Below are 25,783 nucleotides of genomic sequence, written 5' to 3'. Positions count from 1 at the left end.
TTTCTCTGCATGAATGCCTTAGTAGATTTTGAGCAGTGTTTAGAGTCGTCTTGTTGAAAGATCCAGCCCCGACACAACTTCAACTTTGTCACTGATTCCTGGACATTGTTCTCCAGAATCTGCTGATATTACAGACGTTCTGTTAATCATATAAACTTTATTTCACTTCTCAAATATCACTGTGTTTGTCTCCTATATGATATATTTAACTGAAATTTCTTATCCAAACAACCAATGATTTATAAAGGAATATCATGAAAATGTACAGGGATGACCAAACATTTGCATACCACTATATTTCCATCATCTGTTTTTGTTGTTCCATAAAAATGACAAACAAAATATACTATATATAGTTAAGAGAGAAGGATCAGCGATAGACACATATTTCTAATATCAAATCCAACTGCCTTGCTGCCGCAGGCACTAATGAAATACATTGAAGTGGCTCTGTGGTGTAGTGTGGATGGATCAGTCTGTTACTGAATGAGCTTATGATGTGCTAACTCTCAGCTAGTTGGTAAATAATTAGCATCACAGTCAGTACTTCATACACACGCGTACTACCTGGTACTTGTTACATTCAGGAACCAAGAAAAGAGACATATAATCCTTTAATATAGTTTACTTAAAACCGGAGCAGTCGGAATACATGGCAGTAGTTTCAGATCCTTCATACGCAATCGCTTCTCTCTCTAAATTGCAAACACAACAGTACTCTTTATAGATAAGGTAATTACAACAAGATTACAAGAGCTTGAGTAATGTGAGTTCAAGTCCTTTTTGTTTTGATGTTACCTTTACAGGGACAGTCTTATATACTGACTCAGACAACACATCTCTACTTTCTAAAATAGACAATATCCTGCTTATAAACATGGTTTTGCTTTGATGTGAAGTCCAATTTCAGCACAGGAATGTATTTGTTCTTCACACTGTTCTATTTTTTACAGCAAAAGACTTTGTTCTCAACAAAAGAAAAAGCCCAAACTGTGTGTTTCTCTGTTTGACTGTCCTGTCAACCATCTTGTGACTCCTCAGACTTAGATCACTTAAAAGGGGAAATCCACACATCAACTTGTGTTTACAGAGAGCGCGACTGTGGAAAAAATGAGAGTGCAAAGTTTTCTGAGTCTCTAGAGGGAGGAGTCTGAAGTCTAATCAATTGGGGTTTTGAATTGAATTAAATGTGTCAGTGGGTGTGTGAGTGTCCTCGACCTCTGCAGCCTGCTCATCACATCGACTCCAGGTTTGCTGTGCAGGAGACACATTAGATATCCTTCTGTCCAGCATGAATTCAACAATATTATGAATGCAGTGCTAAATCAGCACCAACATTTGATTAAACCTGTTTTCATTCTCATTAAAAAGCAAATAATTATAAGCAAATAATTATATAATATTTTTGTTTATAATTAATAACTTTTGATCTCACTGGAGACTTTCAAAGGAGAGACAAAAGACTTTGTATTTCTGAATGCGTGTGAATGTTTGTGGTTCTGTTATTACTAAAGTGAGGATCCATGCATGCATGCTAGAGCTGAAAGAGTTTGAGTAAATATTTAATTGTGATTATTTTAACAGGAGTTGCGTTACCAGAGGGAATGTTATTTACATCATTATTCTCACTTTCATTCAAAACATATTTAAAATGATTATATTTGTGCAGATCTGTGACAAACACAGATGTTCTCTTCAGTCTGTAGAATAAGATGTGTATAGACCAACACTGTAATTCATCCAAAATTTGATTTTCACACACATTTTGGCTTTAACAACTATTGCATATTGCTATTACAATAACATTTTGATAAAATTGTGCTGTCACCAAGTACAGGAATAGGTGGATGATGACATTTATTTCATGCAGATCCAAGTGGACCTCTGGGGACACACCATTGCAGACGGATGAGAATGACTTTAAAATGAGCTTTCCACAGCAGTTTGGCATTCCGTGCATGCATACCTGAACAGAACACAAGGTGTCTGCTGCATGGGTGGTTGATAAGTACAGTCAACCTCACAGTTGTTAGGATAGCTCCACAGCAGATAGAGTTAATAGGTACAGTAAGAAAAGAGGCATTACGGGGGTTATATAGGACTGAGTCCTGACCTGCTCTGCCTTATTTGCCGAGGGAAAAAAGAGACGTCAGCAACCCCCACCCCCAATAGCAGCAGCAGCAGGAGGAGGATAGAGTGTTCCATGAGAGAGAGGCAACAACAGTAACTTCTCTTTCATGCAAGCATGGACACGGTGTGTTAAAGCAGCTTCACTTGTTTTTTTTAGCAATGCCTGCTACGTTACGTAAACAGCGGTTCTCCTGAACAGCAGATGGTCCTGCTCAGGGCACTAGTCCGGGCACATCCGGTTGCGTACATTGAACCTAGGGCTGGGCAGTATACCGGTTCACACCGAATACCGTTTTTTTTTTCCCGTCATGATATGAATTTTTAATATACCGCCATACCAGTATATTTGATTACACAACATCCGCGCAGCCGCAGCGCTGCGGCGGTGCTGCTGTCTGTTTGCGAGTGAGCGCTCTGCGTGTAAACGTTTCATTAATGTTTATATTTTTTTTTTAATCACTGAACGAAGCCTGTCATATTTGGGACAAGAGTCTGGACCTTAAATCACTTGCACAATACTCTTGATCAGCACTCAGCATTTGTTTGTGCGAGAGAGAGAGAGATCTGTGCTCTTGGTCATTACTTCATTTACTTATTTTTGTGTAGGTAATATGTTGTGAAATATGTTTAAACTTAAATACTACATCTACAGGTAGTTATGTCTCGTTGTATTAGTTTGTCCTGTTATTGACGTCACGCTGTCATCACATGACAGTCTAGATGATTGAAAGCTCTCAGATGCAGCGGATGCAACACACCCCAGATGCGCGATGCAAATACTATGAGAATATATTCGAATATCTGTGTTTTTTAGAGGGAATATCCGAATATCATTTTTGAGCAATTTTGACTGCCCTAGTAAGCATGTCTTGGAATATCGAGAATGCATGAAGTTAAGGTCGGCACCCTTCACATCAGCAGGTAACACAGGGATTTTTTTTATAAAAGATGTTGATTTGCACAGTCAAAGTTCTGTAAATTGTCTTTGCATTCCGATTTCTTCACTTCATTAGAATCATGAGCTCTTCTTTGTAAACAGCATCATTTTCTGGGGCCATGCAAACCTGTACTAGTGTGGAGTTATTCTACAGTATTCACGTCAGTAAAATAGACCATCTGCAGTAATTATGTTCTCTACCAGTAGAAAATGCTGTGAACATGTTGTTATATGACCTCCATGTGTTTTTAAGCTCCTACTGCATATTTTAAAGGTGATATTTGCTTTAAAATGCAATATTTTTTTAGGCGAGAGAAAAAAATCCTTTAGTTATGCTGTATTCCATGTACATTTACTCTGACACAGTGGCATCTACAGTGAAACTTATCTCACAAGTGTTATCTTCATTTTGATACCAAGATAATCCACATAGAGCTTGTAACTGCAGAGGTTTACTCTATTTAGTTTGGGCATGTCATTTTCGAGCAGGGACTCCAAAAAGAGGGTCAGGGAAGAAGTGGTTAATATTAGCCGCATTCAAAGTTTTACACTGATTTAGAAATAAACAAATAATATAAAATAAAAAAAATTACAAATAACATTGTAATGAAGACTGAACCTCACTTTGATCCAGGCTGCTGATGTTTAGACAGTAGACTAAATGGAGAAGAAGCACTTGAGGAGCCATATTCTTGCCCCCAGCTAGAAGTGCTTGTTTATTTTCCTGTGATTCACAAAGGACCAGAATACAAAACCGGTAAAAAAAAAACAACAACATGGGAGGGACAGAGAGGAAAAGTGGAGGAAATTGAATTAGTGATTGTCCATTCCTTTGGCCCTAGTGTGGGGAGAGTTAGAGGAGGAGAAGAGGATGAAAAATTCATCTGAGACGAGCGTTTATTCGGAGAGACAGGAGTCTGTTCTGTTGATCGGCATTCATTTGAGTCGTTTGAATCATGAATAATTTCTCCATCATATCACACATTTTTCAACATGAACAACAAAGTCAATGTTTTTTAAAAAACAGCATAAGTTCTTCATGAAGTGTTTCTCTGTGTTTCCTCTGAAGTCCTCCTTCATGGCCTTCAAGTATTTACATTTTTGAGAACAATTATCTTTTTGTTGCCCTGGTGAATGCCTTCTGCCAAAATATGGTTTTATATTCATCACTCGCCAGGAGGTGATTTGGCCTCCTGTTTGTGCAAGTTTGAGTCACCTTGTGTCTCCAAAACATGCTTTAAAAACACAACACATTACTACTGTTAGGATAATGATAACACTTTAGTAAGATATCACTTAAAAGAACAGCCTGTGGCTCCAAAAACCTGAGAAATTAAAGGTATCTTGATGCACTATTGATTTACTATTACATTACATTTCATAAAAATAAAAGCAGGATTAAGAAATAGTTTATTAAATATGTTAATATCATCGCTATATTTGGAATATTTAATTTTCAGTCTGTTAAATTATATTTTTGATTGGATGTGGAGGGAAAAGCTCTTGATGTGTATATGTGAACACCGTATGTGTGTAGTTTGATAAAAGCCATGAATATACTCGATATGAGCCGTACAATGACAGAGAGTGAGTGGTTCCCACCTCCCTCTTTGTATCACTGCTCTGTGCCAAGCACATTTTGATAGCACACTTCAGTTGTATAATTCTGGTTATGCAATGTCCAACCGATGTTCAGTGAGGCGGAGACAGAACTGGGGTGGAGGTGCGTGTGTGTGAAAGATGAGGTGAAGAAGAGGAAAAGAACAAAAGAAAGATGGCAGCCTTGTCAGAAAAAACTGGAGGAGGAGTAGACTTGGACATCTTCACTGGATCATGGTTGAAGCGTTATTCTGGGAAAAGCTCCGGCTTCTTCTGTCATGTGTGAAGTTTTCCTTCACTGCAGCTTGACATGAGCACATTTCAAAGGAGGCTTTTCACACAAATCCAGATCATGGCCGAGCAGTGCAACACACACACATTATATGTATATATCAGGTTTATTATTATTCATTGCATTTCTAGAGCGCTTTTTCTAGAATCCGGAGCGCTTTACAAATGACCCATTATTAATTAACACATTCTCACTGTTGGTGGTAAGCTACGTGAGCCACATCTGCTCTGGAGCAGACTGACGGGAGTGTAGTTGCCAATGTGCGGCAAACGGCCCCTCAGACCACTATCATCATTCATACATTCATTGCATGTTTTTTCGAACTGTGGGAGAAAATAAATAATTAACGTATGTTTCTTTCATGCCACCAACTACAATCAGTGTACATGGTGAAATAAGTATTATATAAAACCACCACATATATGTTAATTAAAGTTTAACTTAAATCAAAAGTTTGAAAGTTACGCCGTGATTGAAACTACTGTTTCACGGTGCTTACAGACAGCACACAGCGAACAGCAAATGCGGCGGTCAGTCTTGTGACTTGTGCTTATTAATGACACAAACATTGCGGATTGCGGCATCATATGTATAGTCCGTAAAGTAAATCTGAAGAAGAAGTAAGTACAGTAAATGTGTTTAATTAACATTTGAGAACCATAGAACAGAGCGTTTTAATGTTGTTTCACCATCTAATATAGTATCTAGAATTAATACAGTGGATAATATTACAAGTGCTAATATTAACCGAATACAGCGTTAGCTAATGGTGTTGCGCCATCTAGTATGGTATCTACAATTAATACCCAACCCAGTTGCATCTTCCAAAAAATAGACTTAAGCTGAACTTTTATGCCTGGGTATTTTGACACTTTAGAACTACAGAACTTGCAGCGCACCACACGTCTCCATATTGCAATCCTGTACAAATTGTAGTTCTTCAAGCTTTCTTCCGGGTTAGGGTTATTTTAGCACACTCGCTCTGTTTCACCGTCTGAAGGGGGTGTGTTCAAAGGCAGAACTGATTCCACAACGTTTGAAAACAGAACTTCTACTTTTTTGTTGTTGTTTGGCTTAAAGTTTGTTCAGACATAATGTGGCTTCCTACCTAGACAGTGCCCTATACAAGTCAATCCATCAGATCGATTAATAATAAACGTTTATTAGCTACGTGCGTGCGTGCTGGCTGGACATGGTGTACAGTATCAGTGCAATACTGGTCAAAATCACTAGGTCAGATCTTGGTAAATGGAATCTGATCTTGGTAACTATGAATGGAAACATGCAGAGGATACTTGGTCCATAGCTGCTTTATCCTAGAAGGAAAAACAGTTGAAAAATCAGTTTTCTAATAAAATATCAACATAACATTTTTGCCCCCAAACTAAAGGAATGACTCATTTCTCAAATGGATGACATTCATGCCTTTAAATCACGTTTCATTCACCGTCTGCTGCAAGGACAGTGAATTCAAAGGTGTCTTTTCTTGTTTGTGTGAAGGACAAGGACCTTGAGTTTCACAGTGTTCCTAGTCTTTTGTCGCTGCCGTGGTGGCACAGAGCTAAATTAGTGTCATTGAAACAGTTTATTAGAATATTCATGCAGAAGTATTGGACTAGTAGCAGTGGTGAAGTGAATTACACACAAGAGTTGTAGTGATTGTCCTGTGTTGTGGATCCAGGGGTCAAATAATAAAAGATAAAACTTATATGTGGTGTGGGAATACTCGGTGTATAGCATATAGTGCATATATGACTTGAAAAATGTGCCTGTGTCCATCAGGTGAAGCCATGTGGAACTCCTTGAAATGTGTGTTCTCTTGAATGGCCATCAGGAGGCGACTCCTGGTCTTCTTTAATACAGTATGGCGTCCATGTTATAGGTTGTGATAGAACTCTTGTTAGTGCAGCTTGAAGAGTGAAGAGTCACAATAAACAGATCTGCCTTCTCTTTCTGACCAGAGCTCTAATCTGTAGTCGTATATAAATGGCCATCACTGAGCTCACTGAGTGCTTCAAGTGATTCTTTCCTCTGTGTGTTTACGTTGAGTAAACTACTAGTTTCTATGAAGATGGAAAGGTGGAGGCTTGCTGGCCAGTGTTTACGTGCTCTGTAAACAGCTTTGAATGCAGCTGTAGAAACGGTGCTTTAGATATCCTGAGATATCCTGGGACACATGTCAAATGTTCCAGTCAGGGCCTTCATTGCATGCAAAAAAATATGAAACAGGAATATTGGAGAGTTGATAAGTTTGGGGAGGTGGAGGGAGAAAAGGAACACAAAGTTACCCCAACATGTTGTACTTACTTTTATATTTTTGTAAACTGTTGCATAAGTGTAAATAAAACAGCCAAGTTTGATTTAGAATCAGATCAAATTTTATTAGTTTTTAAAACTTTCATAGGACTTTCCCACTGAAATGGCTCCGGCACCATTCTCATTCCTGAAGCAACTTTTGAAGCAGCCGTCATCAGTGAATGTAAGCTGGAGATGAGAGGAACTAGAAAGACGGATTGTTATCCAATCTGCCAAACCACTTCATGAGGTGATCGGAGACGCATTGTGACCACATTGGACAGAAGCTTAAATACAACAAGTCTCTGACGCGTCTCCACCCACAACAACTACAACAACTACGTGAGCGGAAATACAGCTAATGGCAAAACTGCACAGTCTCCTCTGCTATGGCTCGTCTAAGACGACTTCTTCCCCCATTTGGAAAAGCAAAGAGGAGTTCATGAGGGCCCTTAGAGTAACTCCTGTCTTTGACGATGTAGGGCGATGGAACTTTGTTGAACATGGGCTGAATGGAACAATCGTGTGACGGTGCTTAAAGCACTATCAATACTTTCATGAGCTCTCGTAAGATCAAGAATCCTCAAGACTACTCACAAAAAGTTAGGGATGTTTGGCTTTTGGATTCAGTTCCAGAATATACCTAAAATGCACTCTAACCTTTACGGGTGAACTTAAAGTGAGCCTTCGCTAAACTTTTGAATGCACGTGTCCAATTGTTCAATGGTTCAGTTTATACTGTGAATTTCTCTGTGAGATGAATAAAGTATCTATCTATTGAATAACATGCTGTTCTCTAACAAGGTGATTAACCGCAAAAATCACAACAACTGTCTGATATAGTGGTTCAATTGTTCTGCTTCAATGACAGTTTGTATTCAAACAGTCGTTTGAGACAAGTTATTGAGACATTGAGATTAGTGCTGTCAGTTAAACACGCTAACGTGAACCCATTTTAACGGCATCTTTTTGGCCGAGCAAACTTTGTAGTTTTTTTCACATGCTGTTGCATCAACTAGTATCGTCAGAACAACTACAACACCACACCGGATCTAGATAGGCTGGAAACAAAACAACAGACACACTGCGTGAGCCGGTCAAAGAGTAGTCTTTTGAGTGGATGGCGAGCGCTTCTCCGCTAACTCCTCCAGCTCGAATTAACTTGTTACGGCAACAACACATTAAACCACGGGACTTCGTCTGTGTTAAAGAACGGCTCTGTATTCACAGAACTGCGGGCTGATACACAGACTCTCTTATTACTGTGCGGCTCTATCACAATGAGAGGAATAACTGAAAATATGCAGAGTGACGGTGATATTCGCCTGCGGCTCGCTAATGTAAACACACGGAACACATTACTTCCTGCTTCAACTACGCACCTCTCTGACGTCACAGTACGCAAACGTCTCGTAACTCATACAGTACACACACACACATACACAGCTCCTCACACACACACACACACACACACACACACACACACAAGTTACACACACCAGGTTTAGCCTGTAACATAGATTAGCTTGTCTGTCAGGGTGGTTCAGTCTGTAGAATAAGATGTGTAATAATAATTCATCTAAAATTAGATTTTGGCTTGAACAAATATTATATTATAAATATTGTGTCTTGAAATTGCAGTAAGCTGTATTGTAATTTCGATAAATTTCGATTAATTGTTCAGCCAAAATAACACGTACACAAAGCAAGCCAATCCACTTTTCTATGTTGATAAGAGTATTAAAATGAGGAAAAATAATGGTACAAAAAGAAATCAAGAGACATTTAGAATAGATAAAAATGTGAAATTACTCGCGATTAAATATTTTAATCGTTTGACAGCACTAATTGAGATGTTTTCTTGTTGTTAGCTCTTGTTTGAGATGAAGAAATGACATTTGCATCCTTCTACATAAATGACCTGCTTTCATGGTCGAATATCACTGTAGCATTAACTTTTCCTAGGGATATTCTTGTGAGTAGTGTATTATCTATATACCGTATATGTTCCATTAGGTTTTATCATGTCTGTTGAGTTCAGCAAATTGTTGTTCTGCTAAACTAAACAATAACATTAAATATAAACACAAATGCTGTATATTTTTCATACCATATATAAATTGTATAAATACAGTAAAGTGTGTCTGATGAGCTGATTTCAGGACAATATTAACACGTACTGTATGTACCTGCAGTCACAGTGAAGTTATTATTTTGCAGTGGAGGTGACACAGCAATCAATCAATCTTGTATAGCCCACAGTTTACAAAACATAGTTTGTCTCACAGGACTTCACAGGGTTGGTAACATCCTCTGTCCTTAGACCTTCGACCAGGGTAAGGAAAAACTACCAGGGAAAAAAGCAGTTTGGTTAATCCAGCTCGATGAGAGTCAAACCAGTGTCAGGACTCTGACCTGTGATGACAGTGAAGCGTGAACATCAAACATGGAGGAAAGTGCTCAATGAACATGGGAAAGGATTTAATCCTGAAGATGGTCTGAGACTTCATGTGTTTAGGTCAGAGAATGAGAAAGAGACATCGTTTTCATGTCTGTCTTCAGGCTGCACGGTCTTCGTCAATCACATGACACACAGCGAGCCACGTTTGAATTGTTATTTTAGCTGAGTGTAAATAATGTTTTGGAACAGGAGAGAGAGAGAGACACTGAGAGAGGGAGAGGACCAACCACATATAAGAAAATCAATGGGAGAAAACTATGCCTTTATCTTTTAATAAACCGTAAAGCCAGGAGGCAACATGAAATTACAGCATAATAGCAGTGTAGAGTCTTCTGAAGACTTAATTGCCTTAATTATAGCACTGCAGAGAGAGGGAGGGAGGGAGAGAAAAGCATTAGGAGGAGGAGCAAAGAAGTAAGTTTTAAAGTAAGAGGGAATGATGTGATAAAAGAATGTTCACATGAGCCAGATGATGCAGGTGTAGTCCAGGCGTTTGTGTGTTTGTGTGTGTCTGTCTGCCTGCCTGCCTGCCTGCCTGTCTGCCTGCCTGCCTGCCTGTCTGTCTGTTTGTCTGTCTGCAGGTATCGTTTCAAAACAGTTTTAAAGACGCTCGTCGGTAAACGTTGAATGTCACAGTGAGCCCTCTGCAGAGAAAAGTCCCTCTCCAGACAAGTGAAAAGTCTCTCCTTCAGATCTTCCAGGCTGGCAGACTTACTCAGGGATGCTAAACATAGCTATTGTTTTCCTCTCCTCGTCTAGACTGCATTCTCAGTACTGTGTGCTGTGGTTTGTGTGCACTCGAAAGAGAAGATTGTAGCCTAATTCTCAGGCCTCCTGAGCCAGTGGGACGTTAGTTTAGCCTGCAGTGTTGTACCTGTGAAACTCAGTTTAGCGGATTGTTGAGCATGGATGACTGACCCAGGACTAATGTGGGGCCCAGAGCTCATGTTTCAGCTTTGGGAAAAATATTAGCAGTGCACTTTGACGGCTCTTTGACCTCATCTCACTGTGACTTTACGTTTGTGCCGTGATAAGTTTAGCTCGTACTTGCCAAAACTTGCGTTGTACTCTTTACAGCTGGAAACAAAACAGGGTTTGAATTTTCTCAACTTTTGTACGTAAATCAGAAGAGAGTGTACGTTAAAAATATTTCCTGTCATTATATTATACAGAAAATAATAATTCCTGTGTCCCATTCCAAGACTGTGGCACCCTACCATACTTTACTCATCTGCACCAAAATAGTGTTATACTTATTATAATAAAAAAATCTCTAACTAAACAAGAAGTCAGAACAAGGGCCTTTCTGCATGTTCTCCCCATGTGTTCATGGGTTTTCTCCTGGTTCTCTGGCTTCCTCCCACAGTCCAAAAACATGCAGATTTGGGGATGTGGTGAATTGGTCACTCTAAATGGACCGTAGGTGTGAGTGAACGGTTGTTTGTCTCTATATGTGTCCCTGTGATGGACTGGTGAACTGTCCAGGGTGTACCCCGCCTATCGCCCTATGTCAGCTGAGATAGGCGCAGCACCCCCCACAACCCTCCTGTGGAGGATAAAGTGGTATAAGATGGATGATCTCTACATTATAGGCCACATTATACTTCTCCGACTGCGTATGCGTTATCCGTCTGCGTCACCACGGAGATGCCTCGAGCATTTATACTTCTGCGTCGTGGTGACGGACACTCGCTGCAATTTCCCGCCCGATCAGTAGGGGTCGCTGCGCAAGGTTGTTGTGCTTCTGGCTACAGTGAGCAATGGCGTCCGAGAAAGAAAGAGAGCGAAAGACTGTTGTTGTTGAAACAGTGGCCGTTTCTCACTTTTCTGTGTCACGGAACGCAGTTTTAAGATAATTTGAGGCGAGAAATTGGCCATTTAGGGTCTAAACATGTGCTGTGTGTGTATAGATATGACGTATTTATAGTTCGGCAGCGGCGTTATCGGCGGGGATCAGCTCCGCCTCTGTCAGGACGCCCGGAGAGCGCACTGAGAGCCGGCACAGAGCAGCTTAGCTCAGCCTGTCCTGAGGACCAATCGCAGCTCTTGCCGTCTCCGTAGTCCCTCGACGGAGTGACGGACACTTAAAAAATATTCCGTGCACCCGGAGACGACGCAGAGGCTCTTCGACAGTCTCTGCGTCGACGCAGAGTCTCTACGTAGCCTACGCAGAGCACTTTACGCAGAAGTATAAATTGGGCTTAAAACTTAAAATGCTTTCAGACGTTTTAGGACATTCTGTGTAGATCGTCTGGAGGGACTGTACTGTATGTGCCAACTCAAATGTCCACAAAAAGTTATTCCTGGGTCATTGTCCAGAGATTGTCATGCCAGCTCTACCTCGTCTAATCTATTGAGAATGTTCACATGGATGCTGCAACATCTGGATCCCCCAGAGATTCTCCTGCCGTTGTCAAAGTCTGCTGCTGCACTCTTTATATGTGAATGAATATCCGGACACAACTCTCTGGGCTTAGAATATCACCAGAGTGTTTGTATCTCTGTTATATTGAACACTTGCTGCATCACAATCATTGGTTTCTCTTATTCAGTGCTGTATGACAAACACACCAAACATGCTGGTCCTTATCATTCTTAAAACATCCTGTAGAGCTGCAACTAACACTTATTTTTGTAATCGGTTAATCTGTCAATTATTTTCTCGATGAATTGTTTGGTCCATAAAATGTTGAAAACGTTGATCAGTGTTTGTCAAACCTGGAAATGACGATGTTCTCGATTTGTATTGTTTTGTTTTTTAATGAGTTTTAATGATTTCTTTGTTAAATGGAGCAAAGAAACAAAGAAGATATTCACATTTAAGAAGCTAAAACAATCAGAATAATGAAATAAAGCTTAACCGATTATCAAAATAGTTGAAGATTAATTTAGTAATGGATTAATAATCGATAAATTGTTTGAGCTCTAACATCCTGATCACTAACTAGTGTACAGGCTTTGACCTGTGAGGATGAAGAAAAGCTGACGTCTTCAGCATTTTTTCTTTTCATCTTGTTCTTTAGAAATTTGCAGCTCCACAGACTGAACACTGTCTCAGATTTCATAATCTCTCCTCACTCAGGAACTCTATCGGCAGCTTGACTCACAGTGGACTGTTTCCCCTCTGAAGTGTTGAGTTTTTAGCAACATGGCAAAGTTGTGAGAGGGAGGGAGAAAAATGGTCATAAAGTAAGAAATCTGTATCCTTGCTTTGGTGTTTTTTTTATAGAGCCGGGAAGGAGATGTGTCATGTTTTTTAAGAGTTTGCCTGTGGCTGCATTTTTGTTGTCGTCAGGCAAGTCTGTGCACTGCAGCGTGGAGATTCTTTAGGAGGAAGATCTCTTTCTGCTCAAAGCGTCTTACCAACAGCTATTAATTATTAACTGGGAGAGCGAACATCAAAGAGCAGACTTGTGCTGAATTCAATGGGGTCTGGAGTCTGACAGTTAGTGTGGAGCTGAGAGAGGAAACTGCTGAGCGAGATCTCGAGTACAAAAGTGAAGAAAGTAAGAAAAGAGCAGCTTTGGTCTATGTGAGCGAAGTGGAAAGACAGAGCTTGTATTTATAGCTTTTTGCTGTTAATTCTTACAATTTGATCAGAGTTAATTGGTCTTAAGCCCAATTTATACTCCTGCGTAAAGGGCTCTACATAGCTTACGCAGAGCCCTCTGCGTCGTCTCCGACTGCACAAAATATCTTTTAAGTGTCCGTCACTCCGTCAAGGGACAACGGAGACGGCAAGGGCTGCGATTGGTCCTCAGGACAGACCGAGGCTAAGCTGCTCTGTGCCGGCTCATAGTGCGCACCAAGTGTCCACAGAGGCTGAGCTGATCACCGCTGACAACGTCGCGGCCAAACTATAAATACATCATATCTTAAGACACACAGCGCATGTTTAGACTCTAAATGGCTAATTTCTCACCTCAAATTATCTTAAAACTATGTCCGTGACACAGAAAAGTGAGAAACGGCCACTGTTGCTCACTGAAGCCAAAAGCAACAACCTTGCGTAGCGACCCCTACTGATCGGGCGGGAAATTGCAGCGCGTATCTGTCACCACGATGGAGAAGTATGAAGGCTCGAGGTGTCTCCGTGGTGACGCAGTCGGATAACACATTACGCAGTCGGTGAAGTATAATGTGGCCTTTAGGCTCTGCGTAACCTACGTAGAGCACTTTACACAGGAGTATAAATTGGACTCTATAACAGACCTATTTTATTGCCCTGGGTCTTGTTTCCTCCTGCTGTAACTTCTCAAAGCTGCAGCGCTACAGTCACACCAAAGGTGACAAAGAGCCACTGTGGTCCACACAAGTGTCAAATCAAATCTGTTGTGGTATTTTACAGAACTAACTACAGTCATGGAGTAGGAACTCCTCCTCCTTCACGACACATACTACTTTCTGAAAAGCTCTTTTTAATCATTAACCCTTTTCTAAGACTCGTGCAGGAAGTCGGAGCAATGATGCAAGTGCCCACATGGAACATGGATTTGTCACAGTTGCAGCTAAAAATCTGGATTCTATTATCTTAGATGCCACTAAGCACCAGTCATCAGAAAGTTTACACAAAATCAACACAACGACATCAAGTTTAGCGCTGCAGGAAGCAAACAAAAACTTCAAAATAAAACTCTCAGACGTAACACATACTGTATGTGTTAAATCAAATGCTTAAGTTCTGACAAAAGCAAAGTAAGAAACAAGCAAAGTAATTGTGAAAATAACATGGATTTAGGTTGGCTTTCAACATTCGATCATCTGTATTTTCAACAATATTTTGATTGTTTCTTTGTCTTCATTCATGTCTGCTCACCACTCACGTGGATGACATGAACAATAGGAGGGACGTTACGCTCCTCTTCTATCACAAAGCACCAAATGAAGGGATCTTTTTGCTATTGTTCAACACCTGACTGAGGCACACTGAAACAATCATTACACTCATTGATTAATTGTCGTAATCAGTGAGTAAATGAAGTCTTTTTGTGTTCTAATTAAGCTTGAGCCACATCATTGCATTGATTTGAAATGTTTGAAGTTTGGAAACCACAACTAACTCATTCAAACAATTAAACTTTCACTCAGGAACTCAAACTTTGGACGGAAAATGCCGAAATGTGCATCATCCTTCAAACTGAGCACGATGTGTCGAGAAATGAGCAAGTGTGCCTCGCCTGGACATTCCACTCAGTGAAGCTGTGACACTCTGTGTGACACTCTGTGACTCTGTGTGACACTCTGTGTGACACTCTCCAGACACCAAAGAGTCACTCAGCAGCAGACACACAACTGTACTCCGTCACTTTGATCTTCCTCCAGTTAATGAAGAGCGCTGGCCAGAACCCAAGGGCACTTGATAAAACCAGGATATGATCCCAGCACTCTTTTAGATCATGTAGTGCTCACATCAAACTGTTGGTCTAGACACAGCACAGTGAATAAAACTGGAGGGAAAAGGGCTCCAGTTAAAGATAAAGGAAACAACGGGAAGATTCTGTCGATACTTTCTGCACAAGAATGTTCATGTCTTTAGTGGAAAGGGGGAAAAACTCAAACTCTGAGCAACAACTTCCTTAACCAGCCTGCTAACTTCATTGAATTGAAAGATTCTTGGTGTCCTCATGGAGAGGAGCATCACATAGACCTGTGTGCACGCAGCTGTTTGAAGGAACTAGTGTATGACAGCACAGTTGGCTCCTTTAGCTTAATGTGCTGCAGAGTGACTGTGAATTACACAATGCAAGAGACCACATGTACATCCAAACAAGTGTTATCAGTGCAACAGTTTACTCTCTGCTTCCCACTGTGCTGTGTGTGGATACACTTGGGCAGAGAACTCCCTCTAGTGGCCTGAATTAACCAGCTGACAAACTGTGCTGTCTGCACACACACACGTGCACACACACACGCACACACACACACTGTGGCTCTTTATCTAATGGTTGCTTCTGTTCTGTTCTGTGCAGGCAAAGCGAGCGGTGCAGCGCGGGGCCACAGCTGTCATCTTTGACGTGTCGGAGAATCCCGATGCCATCGACCAGGTTGGTACACAGTGTGTGCTACACACCTAACAACATAAAACGCTCTAATGTGGGTCTAAGTGTGTCTGTGAAAGAGCGCCATGTCCTGGCCCTCTCAGTGGCAGGGTGTGTTTGTGTATTTGTACAGACAATGATCTATCTTTAGTTCGCTTTCAAAGCATGTGGATCAGCCTCTCTCTCACTGAGCCACTGTGGGCCTTTGAGCTCAAAGGTATGTTTTCAGGAGTGCACTGCACTCTGGGACGACTGGAAATGGATCTCCAGCTTCAGCTTTCACTCGACCGTGACCAAACTCTCCTGTTGAGCGCATAATTGCACAGGTAGCACTACATGACCTCATCCCTCGAGAACATGGATGTTTTTGAGTGCACATTTATGGAAACACACACACACACAGACTCACATTCCTCCTGCTTCCAGTCTTTCTGGCTCCTGTATCTTTGCTGTTTGGAGTTCTAATACACAAGAATTCTCCTGTGGTATTCATCCACACCACGCCAGGCCTAGACTTGTAAGCTTCTTTTTTTCTTCTTCTTCTTCTCTGCCGCTGGGTCGTAAAGAGCGTCACTGTGTGAGATAAAAGGATTGAGCAGAGACCACATGAAAGGCAGAGCTGGGCGGTCGTGTTAAATTCCCGAGAGGCATTTCCAGTCGGAGCAGCCCATCAGCGAGGGGCAGGGAAGAGGAGGAGCTTACGGAGGAGGAGCTTAGGGAGGAGGAGCTTAGGGAGAATTAAGCAGAGGGTTCAAGTCGTCTTATGGAATGATAAAAGAAAACTTGACTTACTTCATATACTTTTTTGACAAAAGACCACATTTTGGGGTTTGTTTCTTTTTTCCCTACTTGGTCAAGTGAAGAATAAACTTCAAATAATGATGATGCTGCTGTGTTTTTTATTCATATTCTTTAGCGGAATTGGATGCAATTTGGCCTGTATTTTTTGTACAGATCTTTTTTGTTATAATTGACAGAAACACAGTGAAGAGAGGTGACGTAGGGCTTTTATTTTCTTGAAAGGAAGCGACTCAGGTCAATTTGATTAATTTCTTTAAATCCCAACTTATTTATTCTTGTTAAATAAGTTCATGTGTGCCATCGAAACGAAAATGTATTTTGATTGAAATCCAAATTAAGTCTGTCTAAGTCTAAACTTTCTCTCAGACTTGTATCTTAGAGCAGCTGTCTGCTGAAAAACACATCATCTCTGTAAATCAGTTAAAAAAACAGTATATTATTTGGATTTGCTCATTTGCATTTTCTCCCTTCTTGTCTAACTTAGTGTTTATTTAAAGGCTTAGTTTGCTGTATTGTTTGTCTGTGGTATTGCTTTTAGTCTTAGTTTTAGTAGAATCATAAGATTTCAGAACATAGAATATCTCACAGGGCAGCGCGATAACAACATGACAAGCAGAAATGTGAATACCCTCGCTGATTCCCTCTGGCTTTACAAATGACACATTCTAAGTGGCAGACAAGAGGTTCGAGGAGAAGAATTAGAGAATTCATAATTCATTGTCCGTTTCCTCCTGTGACCACAGTTTCCACGTCTCCAGCCTATAGGTCATTTTATCCACTTGGTAAATGACTTAATGCCTTTTGGCTTTATTTACGCTCAGTCACAGCCGTTAGGTCAGTCCTTCCACAACTTATACCTGACTACGCATCACAAACTCCAGTCAGCCGAACACTTCTAGCAAAGATGCATTTTTGACATTTCCCACAGTATAAATGCACTCAACTCTGACTCTCCACCAGAATCTAATCAGTTCTTCATTGGACGATGACCTCCATAGTTACTATGCCACTCACAGACAGGCAAACATGGGCAATAATATCATTATAATTATAACTAGAAAAGCACTTGTGTAGTATAGTATGACTTTTTTGTCAAATGTTGGACCAAAAATGTTTTATCAAAGAGTTTATAAAATTTTGGATGACATAGTATAGTATGACGTTTTTGTCAAATTTTGGACCAAACATTTTTGGTCAAATTTTATTTTTAATTTTGGTCGACATAGTATAAGTATGATGTTTTTTTGGAAAAAGTTTTCCAGCCCTTTTTGCTCTGGGGCTCCACCTGCAGACACTTTATGGTACTGCAACCAGTAGTTCTTTGTAGATGTCATTCATGAAGTAGATATTTGTAATTGTGTTGATTTATAAAGTGGAAATGCTGGTCCTCACTTTGTCAGCAACCCGGTCCTCAGTATGCAGCAAGTACAAGAATGTGTGTGTGTCAGCTCAGCGATAAAGAAAGATCACTTTTCAAAAAAGTATCACCAATTTAAATCTACAACAGTGCAAGTGAAGCTATTTTGTGATAAATGTAGTAACACAATATGAACACAAATGTTAGATAAGAAGCCAGTAGTAAAACCACCACTTTAATGTGTGTAACTGGTGAAGAGACACTTTAAAATAAGCTAATGACGGACTGACTCTTTCTCTCTCTTTCTCCCCTCAGCTCAACCAGGTTGCCGAAGATCCTCTGAAGCGGCCGGTGGTTTACGTGAAGGGCAACGACGCCGTGAAGCTGATGAACATCGTCAACAAGCAGAAAGTGGCTCGTGCTCGGATACAACACAGACCCCCAAGGGTAAGAGCTCAAGCCAAAAGTGAAAAGGAACAGGAGGAAGAGATGAACGTGTTCACGTGAAGCTGAGACGTTTTAGATGTGAGGACAAAAAGCAAAATTCCAGCTGTGAAATCTGACCCCTTCCCTTTCTTCTTTGCTCTGTGCTGAGCCTGAGGCCAAGGATTTCTTCTGAGCACTGTGAGAGATTAATATCGGCCGGTCAAAGACTGGTTTTTTTGCTTGAAATATTTAATAAGAGATCAGCACTATTTGAGGTTAAGTAACTTGACAAAATGAAAGCCCAAGAGAAGGAAAAGAAGGGCCAGTGATCTGGGAAAAGTTAAACAACTTAGAGACAGCAGCCATTTTTACACATTAAAGAAAACCCTTAAAGCAAACCTAAACGACCTCGCTATTTTGAATTTGAGTGTAGTAACCGTTTTTAGCCACATTCTAACATATGACACCTTTAAAATTGACTTTACAATGACGTTATACTGATGACAATAGTCATTCAGCGTTTTTGAGAAGCACAATCACAGAAAAGTATGTTTTCAACTCAACACGAAGACAATGTTACCTAAATGAATCAATTCAGGAGAAGGAAAGGTGGAATAATAATAATCAGCTGTGTTTCTATTGTGGTAAAGAAAATCCTCACACACAAGTAATGGTCACAGTTTTCTTTTATTCACTAAGAAAATCAAATATCCTTTGGCATGAAGTGAAAAATACAACTCTCTTTAGTGACACTTGATGACCACTTCTCTTTCTCATTCTTCCCCTTTTCCCACAGCAGCCCACAGAATATTTCGACATGGGGATCTTCCTGGCGTTCTTTGTGGTCGTGTCTCTGGTTTGTCTCATCCTGCTCATCAAGATCAAACTCAAGCAGAGGAGAAGCCAGGTTAGTGTCCAAATATAGAGATGTCCGGATCGTCCCACTTTGAGACGAAACTACACTTCACCTTGGCTTCATTTAACAGTCCTAACTGTGTCCTAACTATGTCAGTTGCTCTGTTACTGACTGATTCCTCCTGTGTTGACACAAAGCTCTCCATGAAGGCTTATATTCTGCACCTGAATTAGGTTTAGAGCATTTAATGAACTCAGACGATAGGTGTAATTCTGCTCATAAACCATGCCGGTAATTGTTAATATATAATTATAATAATTTGTGTAAACTTTTTACAGTAAATATTGCTTCCACGTCATTATTGTATGTTTATCTGTATATTTTCAGAGCAGTTAACCTTAGAGCAAAAATGATCATTATCTTTTGTTAAGGGTTCCTCTATGATGTCGTTTATATATACTTACACACAAACAATAGTGTGTGTATAAAGGCTAAGTTTGTCAGCACTAATGCGACACGTCCTTTAAATGTGACTTATCAGTCTTTGTGTGGGCATGAACGAAGAAAGATGCTAGCTTACTAAAGAACTCTTGAACAAGGCATTAGCTAGCATAAATGACATAGGCTGTTTCATGTGTTCGTCATTAACTTTGATAGGAATGAGTCCTTTTCTAAAAGTAAACATTAGAGATGAGAGAAGCTGTGAAATTAGAGGCAGAAAACTTCATAACACAATATCATGACATCGATCCTGTCAGGTTAACAACAGCAGAGGGAACACTGTTGCCTACACTGATGCATATTGTAAATGGATGTTTGAATAAAAACATCATGGGTCATGGAAGATGTTCTCAAACGTGCACATATTCATATTCCTCCCTGTGTTTCCACAGAGCTCCATGAACAGAATGGCCATCCAGGCTCTGGAGAAGATGGAAACTCGTAAGTTCAAGGCTAAAGGAAAAGGTCAGCGTGAGATCAGCTGTGGAGCATCTGATTCACTGAGCAGCAGCTCCACCTCAGACTGTGCCATCTGTCTGGAGAAGTACATCGATGGAGAGGTAGGAACATGTGTACACTTTTATATACTCTGTGTTCTGCAGCAGTTGGACTCGTGCTCTGTTATGCTGTAATTCTTAGTAGAAACATATAGTCCTGACTATGTGTGGGCAGGGACACAAATATAATATAAGCAATAATACATTGTCATTACCAATCTTTTAGTGTGTTTCTACCATCAAAGTCACTCAAACGCAGCAGTAAGGGTTAGCCACAAGCATGCCAGGTAAGTCCTGGACTCTGTGTTCTGGCCAGGTCACTTATCTGGCATGTGAAATTTAGGGCAGATTGGTCGATGTACGGGCAAGTTACAGGCCACTTCCGGTTTCAGGTGACCTACTTCCTGTGTGCAGGTAATGTTTTGCAGAGGTGTTCAGGGCAGGGCTTTGGACTCACATGTCAAGTTTTCAGCCAATCGGTCACTATACGGGAGCATAAAAGACAACTTCCTGTTTTGGGTGACCTACTTCCTGTGTTTAAGTAATGTCTTGCAGACATGTTCAGGGCAGGGCCTTGGTCTCACATGTCAAGTTCGGTCAATATCAGGAGAGTAACAGGCAACTTCCTGTTTCGGATGACCTACTTCCTGTGTGCAGGTAATGTCATGCAGACGTGTTCAGGGAAGTTCCCTTGTCACATTTTTCAAGTTGCACATGTTCAGGACGGATCCCTGGTCTCAAATCAAGTTTCAGGTCTCTATGTTAAAGTGTGAGGTTCTAAACTGGTCTGGGTTCTGATAATGTTTTCCAACGTTTCCCATGTATGTGTGTGTGGAAATGATTGCGCAGTTCTTTGGGATTTTTGTCGCCATGGTTACTAAACGCTAAGAAAAAGTCATAGCCGGCTATTCCCGATCAAACCGCACAGTTTGATATAGGATGTGTGGGGGTTTTCTCAAAACTGTGTGTGAGGAGTTGTTTGTCAAAGTTTTGTTTTGAAGAATAACAATTCAATACAGAGATAAAAAATAAATATAAACAACACACGGGTTAGACAACAACCATAGCAACGTTTTGATAGAAATGTCTGTTTAAGTTGGAAAATTGTGGGCAGGAGAGGAGTTTGTTTGGAGATTTTTGTGATTACTTTTCTTACAGTGTGAGAGCAGCACGCCCACTCCCTTATGCATTCGGTCCCTAAAAACCACAGTGCAAAAAATCAGGGAGCAGAAACGTAAAAAGAGTCCGAGCAAACAAAATCCCAATCATTGCAAACAAAAAGTGTACTTTCAAACATATAAAATAGCATATTTTTGAATGATTCAATCAATATTTTTTGTGTATATTGAGGTTGGTGTTCATATAGAAGCAGTTTATGTACCAGGAAACCTCCACGTGATGGACAAACACATGGATCATAGGTGAACATGGATGTGTTTGTGAGCTGGAATTCCACGCTCTGCACACATGAAACATAATGCACTTTGATGGACAATAGAATGGAAGTTCCCCGATGTGCTCAGGGTCTTCACTGACGTGGTTTCCGGCACCTTCTTAGATGTTTGCCTCAGTCATTCAGAACACCTGCAGAGATAACTGGCTGGTGATTGTGCTTCCTGTTTTCCCAAGAAGTCATCGTTGAAATATGTATCATGAACGTGGACTTTGACAGTTTAGTGTAACATCATTGCTCATCGTCATTCACGGACACTGCAGGGACAAACCCACAGAGCCCAGAGCGACGTACAGCTGCTACATGTACGTTTTTTTCTGGTTCTGTGTCTCTTCGCTAAAGAAGAAGAATACACACAATACAGCATGGCGCCAGGATTTCACAGAGGAAGTGGCGATATAAAAGGCTGAATGGCATCAAAGGGGTTATTGAGCAGTGAACCAAGCAACAAAAGCAGCCCAAAGATGAGTCATATTAAGCAAGAGTCAAGTACTGTTGGCCCTGGAAGAGCTCTCTCTGAAGAAAATTAGATTACAATTCTTATGAACTCTTCAGCTGCTTTTGTGACTCGGAATTCCTCTGTGTCAAAGGGCTGCATTCTTTGCCTTGAAGTGTGAGCTTAATGTTTGTTTTGTTGAAGAAAGTGGAGACACTCATCATCATCATCATCATCATCATCAACGCTGTATTTGGAGAGTTTTGTTTTTGGCTCGATGTAAAGTTAGTTCATCAGAGTTTAAACCCTGATGGGACTTTCTCATTTGCTTTGCTGCCATCTTCTGGACATTTAGTCACACTCAGTTTAATGTTAATTCTGCATCTTGTTGTAGGTCTGCGGTCATTTGCAAATACATTGTCTAACAACCTTTGTTATCTATAGTTGTTAAAGCGGACCTAGAACGGAAGTTCCAATTAACGCTGTTTTTTAGTGTGTATCTTCATCATTACCTTGTTTAAGAAGCCCTGAAGGTTCTAAACAAACAGTTCAGCCATTGCTGAGAACGCTGTGTTTTTATTGTAATCTCGGGCTCAGCGAGATCTCTGAAAAAACCCAGTCCGGTTACGTAAAAAAGCGGTTCTCCTGAACAGCAGATCGTCCTGCTCTGGGCACTAGTCCGGGCACATCCGGTTGCGTACATTGAACCGCAGAAGAAGAATAACGTCCGTTGTGGTGGTGTTTCACGAGCGACAGTGTCTTCTGACTCTGGGTCAAAGTCATGAAAGGGACTTCGGCGGGGAGTCGTGAAGAAGCTATTTTTAAACACTGTAAAAACAATGTTTTGATAATGAGGAGCAGTGCATCCACCGTTCCAGAGGGGGGAGCTGCGCTTCTGAGAGCGGGTGTGCTGAATATACTGGCCAATCACAAGACTCTGTCTTCTCGTGGTCAGAGTTCACTCTGAAATATCGAGACTCAGGAACAGCGTCAGAAAAGAGGATTTCAATCCAGATTGTAATCCAAGTCCAGATTTAATTCCTTAACCTAAAGTTCTTTTTCTTGTTTCACCTCACTCATGTTTCACTTAGTCAGGGAATTCCCTATCCTAAAGTTTGCTGCCGTCTCACTTTATTAGTGTTGCTTTTAGGCTTTTTGGACAATGGTTTGACAATGGTTCTCATTTTAAAGAAACATGTTATAGCATTAACTGATAATTACACTAAATATATCAAAGTACAGGTGAAATCTAATCATCTTGTTGGATTTTTCCCGTATAGGAGCTGCGAGTTATCCCCTGTGCTCACAGATTTCATAAAAAGTGTGTGGATCCCTGGCTGCTCCAGCATCACACCTGTCCTCACTGTCGACACAACATCATCGGTAAGTGTGTTGTTCAGAGGAAACGTTAATTTCAGTGAAGATAAAACCAAGACTTACTTAGAACTTAGATTCTCAATGTCATATTATGTGTTTTCACAGAGCAAAAGAAGGGCAATCCAGGAGCAGTGTGCATGGACCCTGGCAACCCAGTCCATAGCCGACAAAGGGTGGTGCTGCCAGTGCATTATCCAGGCAGGGTCCACCGGGCTGGCCAGGTGACTGCCTATCCAACCAGAACCAGCATGGATCCGCACGGCAACGCCATCACGGTGCTCACTGTGGACCAACATCCAGACCCTCAAGGTCTGTACCCACCCCAGTCCACGTCTGCCTTTCTCCGGAGCTACCACCCCACCCTTCACCTGGACCATTCACTAAACCCCCATCACTGTGGATTAGAGCACCGAGGACCCCCTGCTTACCCAGCACAGCCGCATCACGCTGCGTTTAAACGACCCAAGTTCCACAGTCGCAACTTTTCACGTGCTGCCTGCTTCTCGCAGTATGAAACTATGTACCAGCACTACTATTTTCAGGGCTTGACTTTCCCTCAACAGCCTGAGGGCGGCCAAGGGCCTGCACACCTTGGTGGAGCAGGGGCCCATAAGGGCCACCACAGCAGGGCCTTTCAGCAGGGGCTGTTATACCCCACAGTGGTACACATGGCACCTGCGTCTTCTTCCAGGATCGGTGACACTGGCAGTACTTCAAGCTGTTACCATGGCCACCGCTCTGTGTGCAGTGGTTACCTCGCTGACTGTCCTGGTAGTGACAGCAGCAGCAGCAGCTCAGGCCAGTGCCACTGTTCCTCCAGTGACTCCATGTTGGATTGTACTGAGGTCAGCAACCAGGGGGTGTACGGCAGCTGCTCGACCTTCCGCAGCTCGCTGAGCAGCGACTACGATCCTTATGTCTACCGGAGTAAGAGCCCATGCAGGGGCTCGACGGGTGAAGCAGGGGCTGCAGCTTGCACCACAGTTCCTACTGAGGATTCATCTTCCCATGCTCCTTTGGGACATGACTGTCTCCAGCTCCCTCCTGGGGCTTCGGGATATAATTCTGGGGACCATCTCTCCAATTGCAGTTTGGAGCCCAACTACAGCAGTCGCTCATCACTGGAACCCAGGGAGAACAGCAACACTAGTACTACCTCAGCCGGGGCTCCAGAGGCTGCTGTTGCAGACAGGGTGAAAGGGCCACAGGAGGAGACGGGGGAGATCGGGGCTGCTGCCTGTAGCTGCTGCTTTGAGGTGCTTCCTCCCAATGTGGAGTGCAAAGGGCAGGACTTGGACCAAGCCGGGCCTCTGGCCTCAGGGCGGTGTCGCCAAGGGTTGGAATTTCAGAGCTCCGCCTCAAAGAACTACTTTGCCCCTGAGCACTTATGCCATTCTTCAGAGCAGATGAGCTACGAAGGACTGCCATGCTGCTTCTACAAAGAGATGAAGGTTCACAGGACCACAGCAGGGTGCTACACTGAGGACTACGCTGTTAATGTGCAGTATGCACATGCAGACTCAGACGCCTGTACTGGACAGGGCTGCTGTGACCTCAACCAGAGAATACCCATAATTCCTGAGGATACAGATTGTGAATTGGGCACAGTGGCAGAGACCAAGAGCAGTTTACTGCCCATTCGTGTCACAGTAGAGGCAAAAGTGGGAACAGGGGAGCAACATGATCCCAGTGAGAGGTACTTAACCTCAGGACAGTTTAGAGGTCAGTCATACCCTCAGGACGAGGAGACCAGGGCTTTGTTCCAGCCTCATCTCTCTGCTGTGAGCCCCACTGTGGTGGGAAGCAGTACTACAACAAATGAGGGAGGTCTGGGTAAATGAATCTGGGACAGTCAAAAGTATATGTATTTGGTACCGAATCAGTCAGTCATTCATCGAAACCCTCAGTTGCCTTGTTCTAACCTTACTCTCTGAGCACTGAATGTTATCATCTTAGATTGTGTAGATTTCTACTGAAGTGGCCAGTCATTTCTAGATTATAGAGAATCAAGTTCATTCCTGTGGCCGCAAACGTCTCCGTGTCAAACTGTGTTGAGACAAAGTCGTATGACAAATAAGATTAGAGGTTTTTTTTTTTTTCTAACTGGAAGTAGAATTAGGTTGGACTGTGTGCTACCATCAAGGTTTAGTGCCCACTTTTTAGTCTCCATCTTTTCTACAAGATCTAAAAATCGGAAAGAGTTTTCTCGACAAAAAAAAATAGAACACCATTGTTCACTAACATGTACACACATATTATATACATGTCTGTATATGTGGGCACATGAATACTGACTGCCTGTAAAGCTTCAACCACCAACTCAAATA

General features: G+C 41.6%; 1 protein-coding gene across 1 annotated transcript in view; it reads left to right on the top strand.

The window, feature by feature from the left end:
• znrf3 (zinc and ring finger 3) overlaps positions 1–25,535 on the top strand; it is a gene marked incomplete at its 5' end in the record, with an annotated part of 38,831 nt that extends 13,296 nt beyond the window's left edge. Inside the window, 6 exons of the mRNA XM_083904508.1 lie at positions 15,684–15,758; positions 18,226–18,357; positions 19,133–19,243; positions 20,086–20,253; positions 23,360–23,462; positions 23,562–25,535. Coding sequence (XP_083760634.1) covers positions 15,684–15,758; positions 18,226–18,357; positions 19,133–19,243; positions 20,086–20,253; positions 23,360–23,462; positions 23,562–25,297 — 2,325 coding nt within the window. The 3' untranslated portion in view covers positions 25,298–25,535. The remainder of the gene's footprint in view (positions 1–15,683; positions 15,759–18,225; positions 18,358–19,132; positions 19,244–20,085; positions 20,254–23,359; positions 23,463–23,561) is intronic.
• Between the last annotated feature and the right edge of the window lie 248 nt (positions 25,536–25,783).

The sequence above is a fragment of the Microchirus variegatus genome (assembly GCF_963457635.1).
Source record: "Microchirus variegatus genome assembly, chromosome: 18".
Taxonomy (NCBI): domain Eukaryota; kingdom Metazoa; phylum Chordata; class Actinopteri; order Pleuronectiformes; family Soleidae; genus Microchirus; species Microchirus variegatus.
This window is presented reverse-complemented; position numbering and strand designations above follow the sequence as displayed.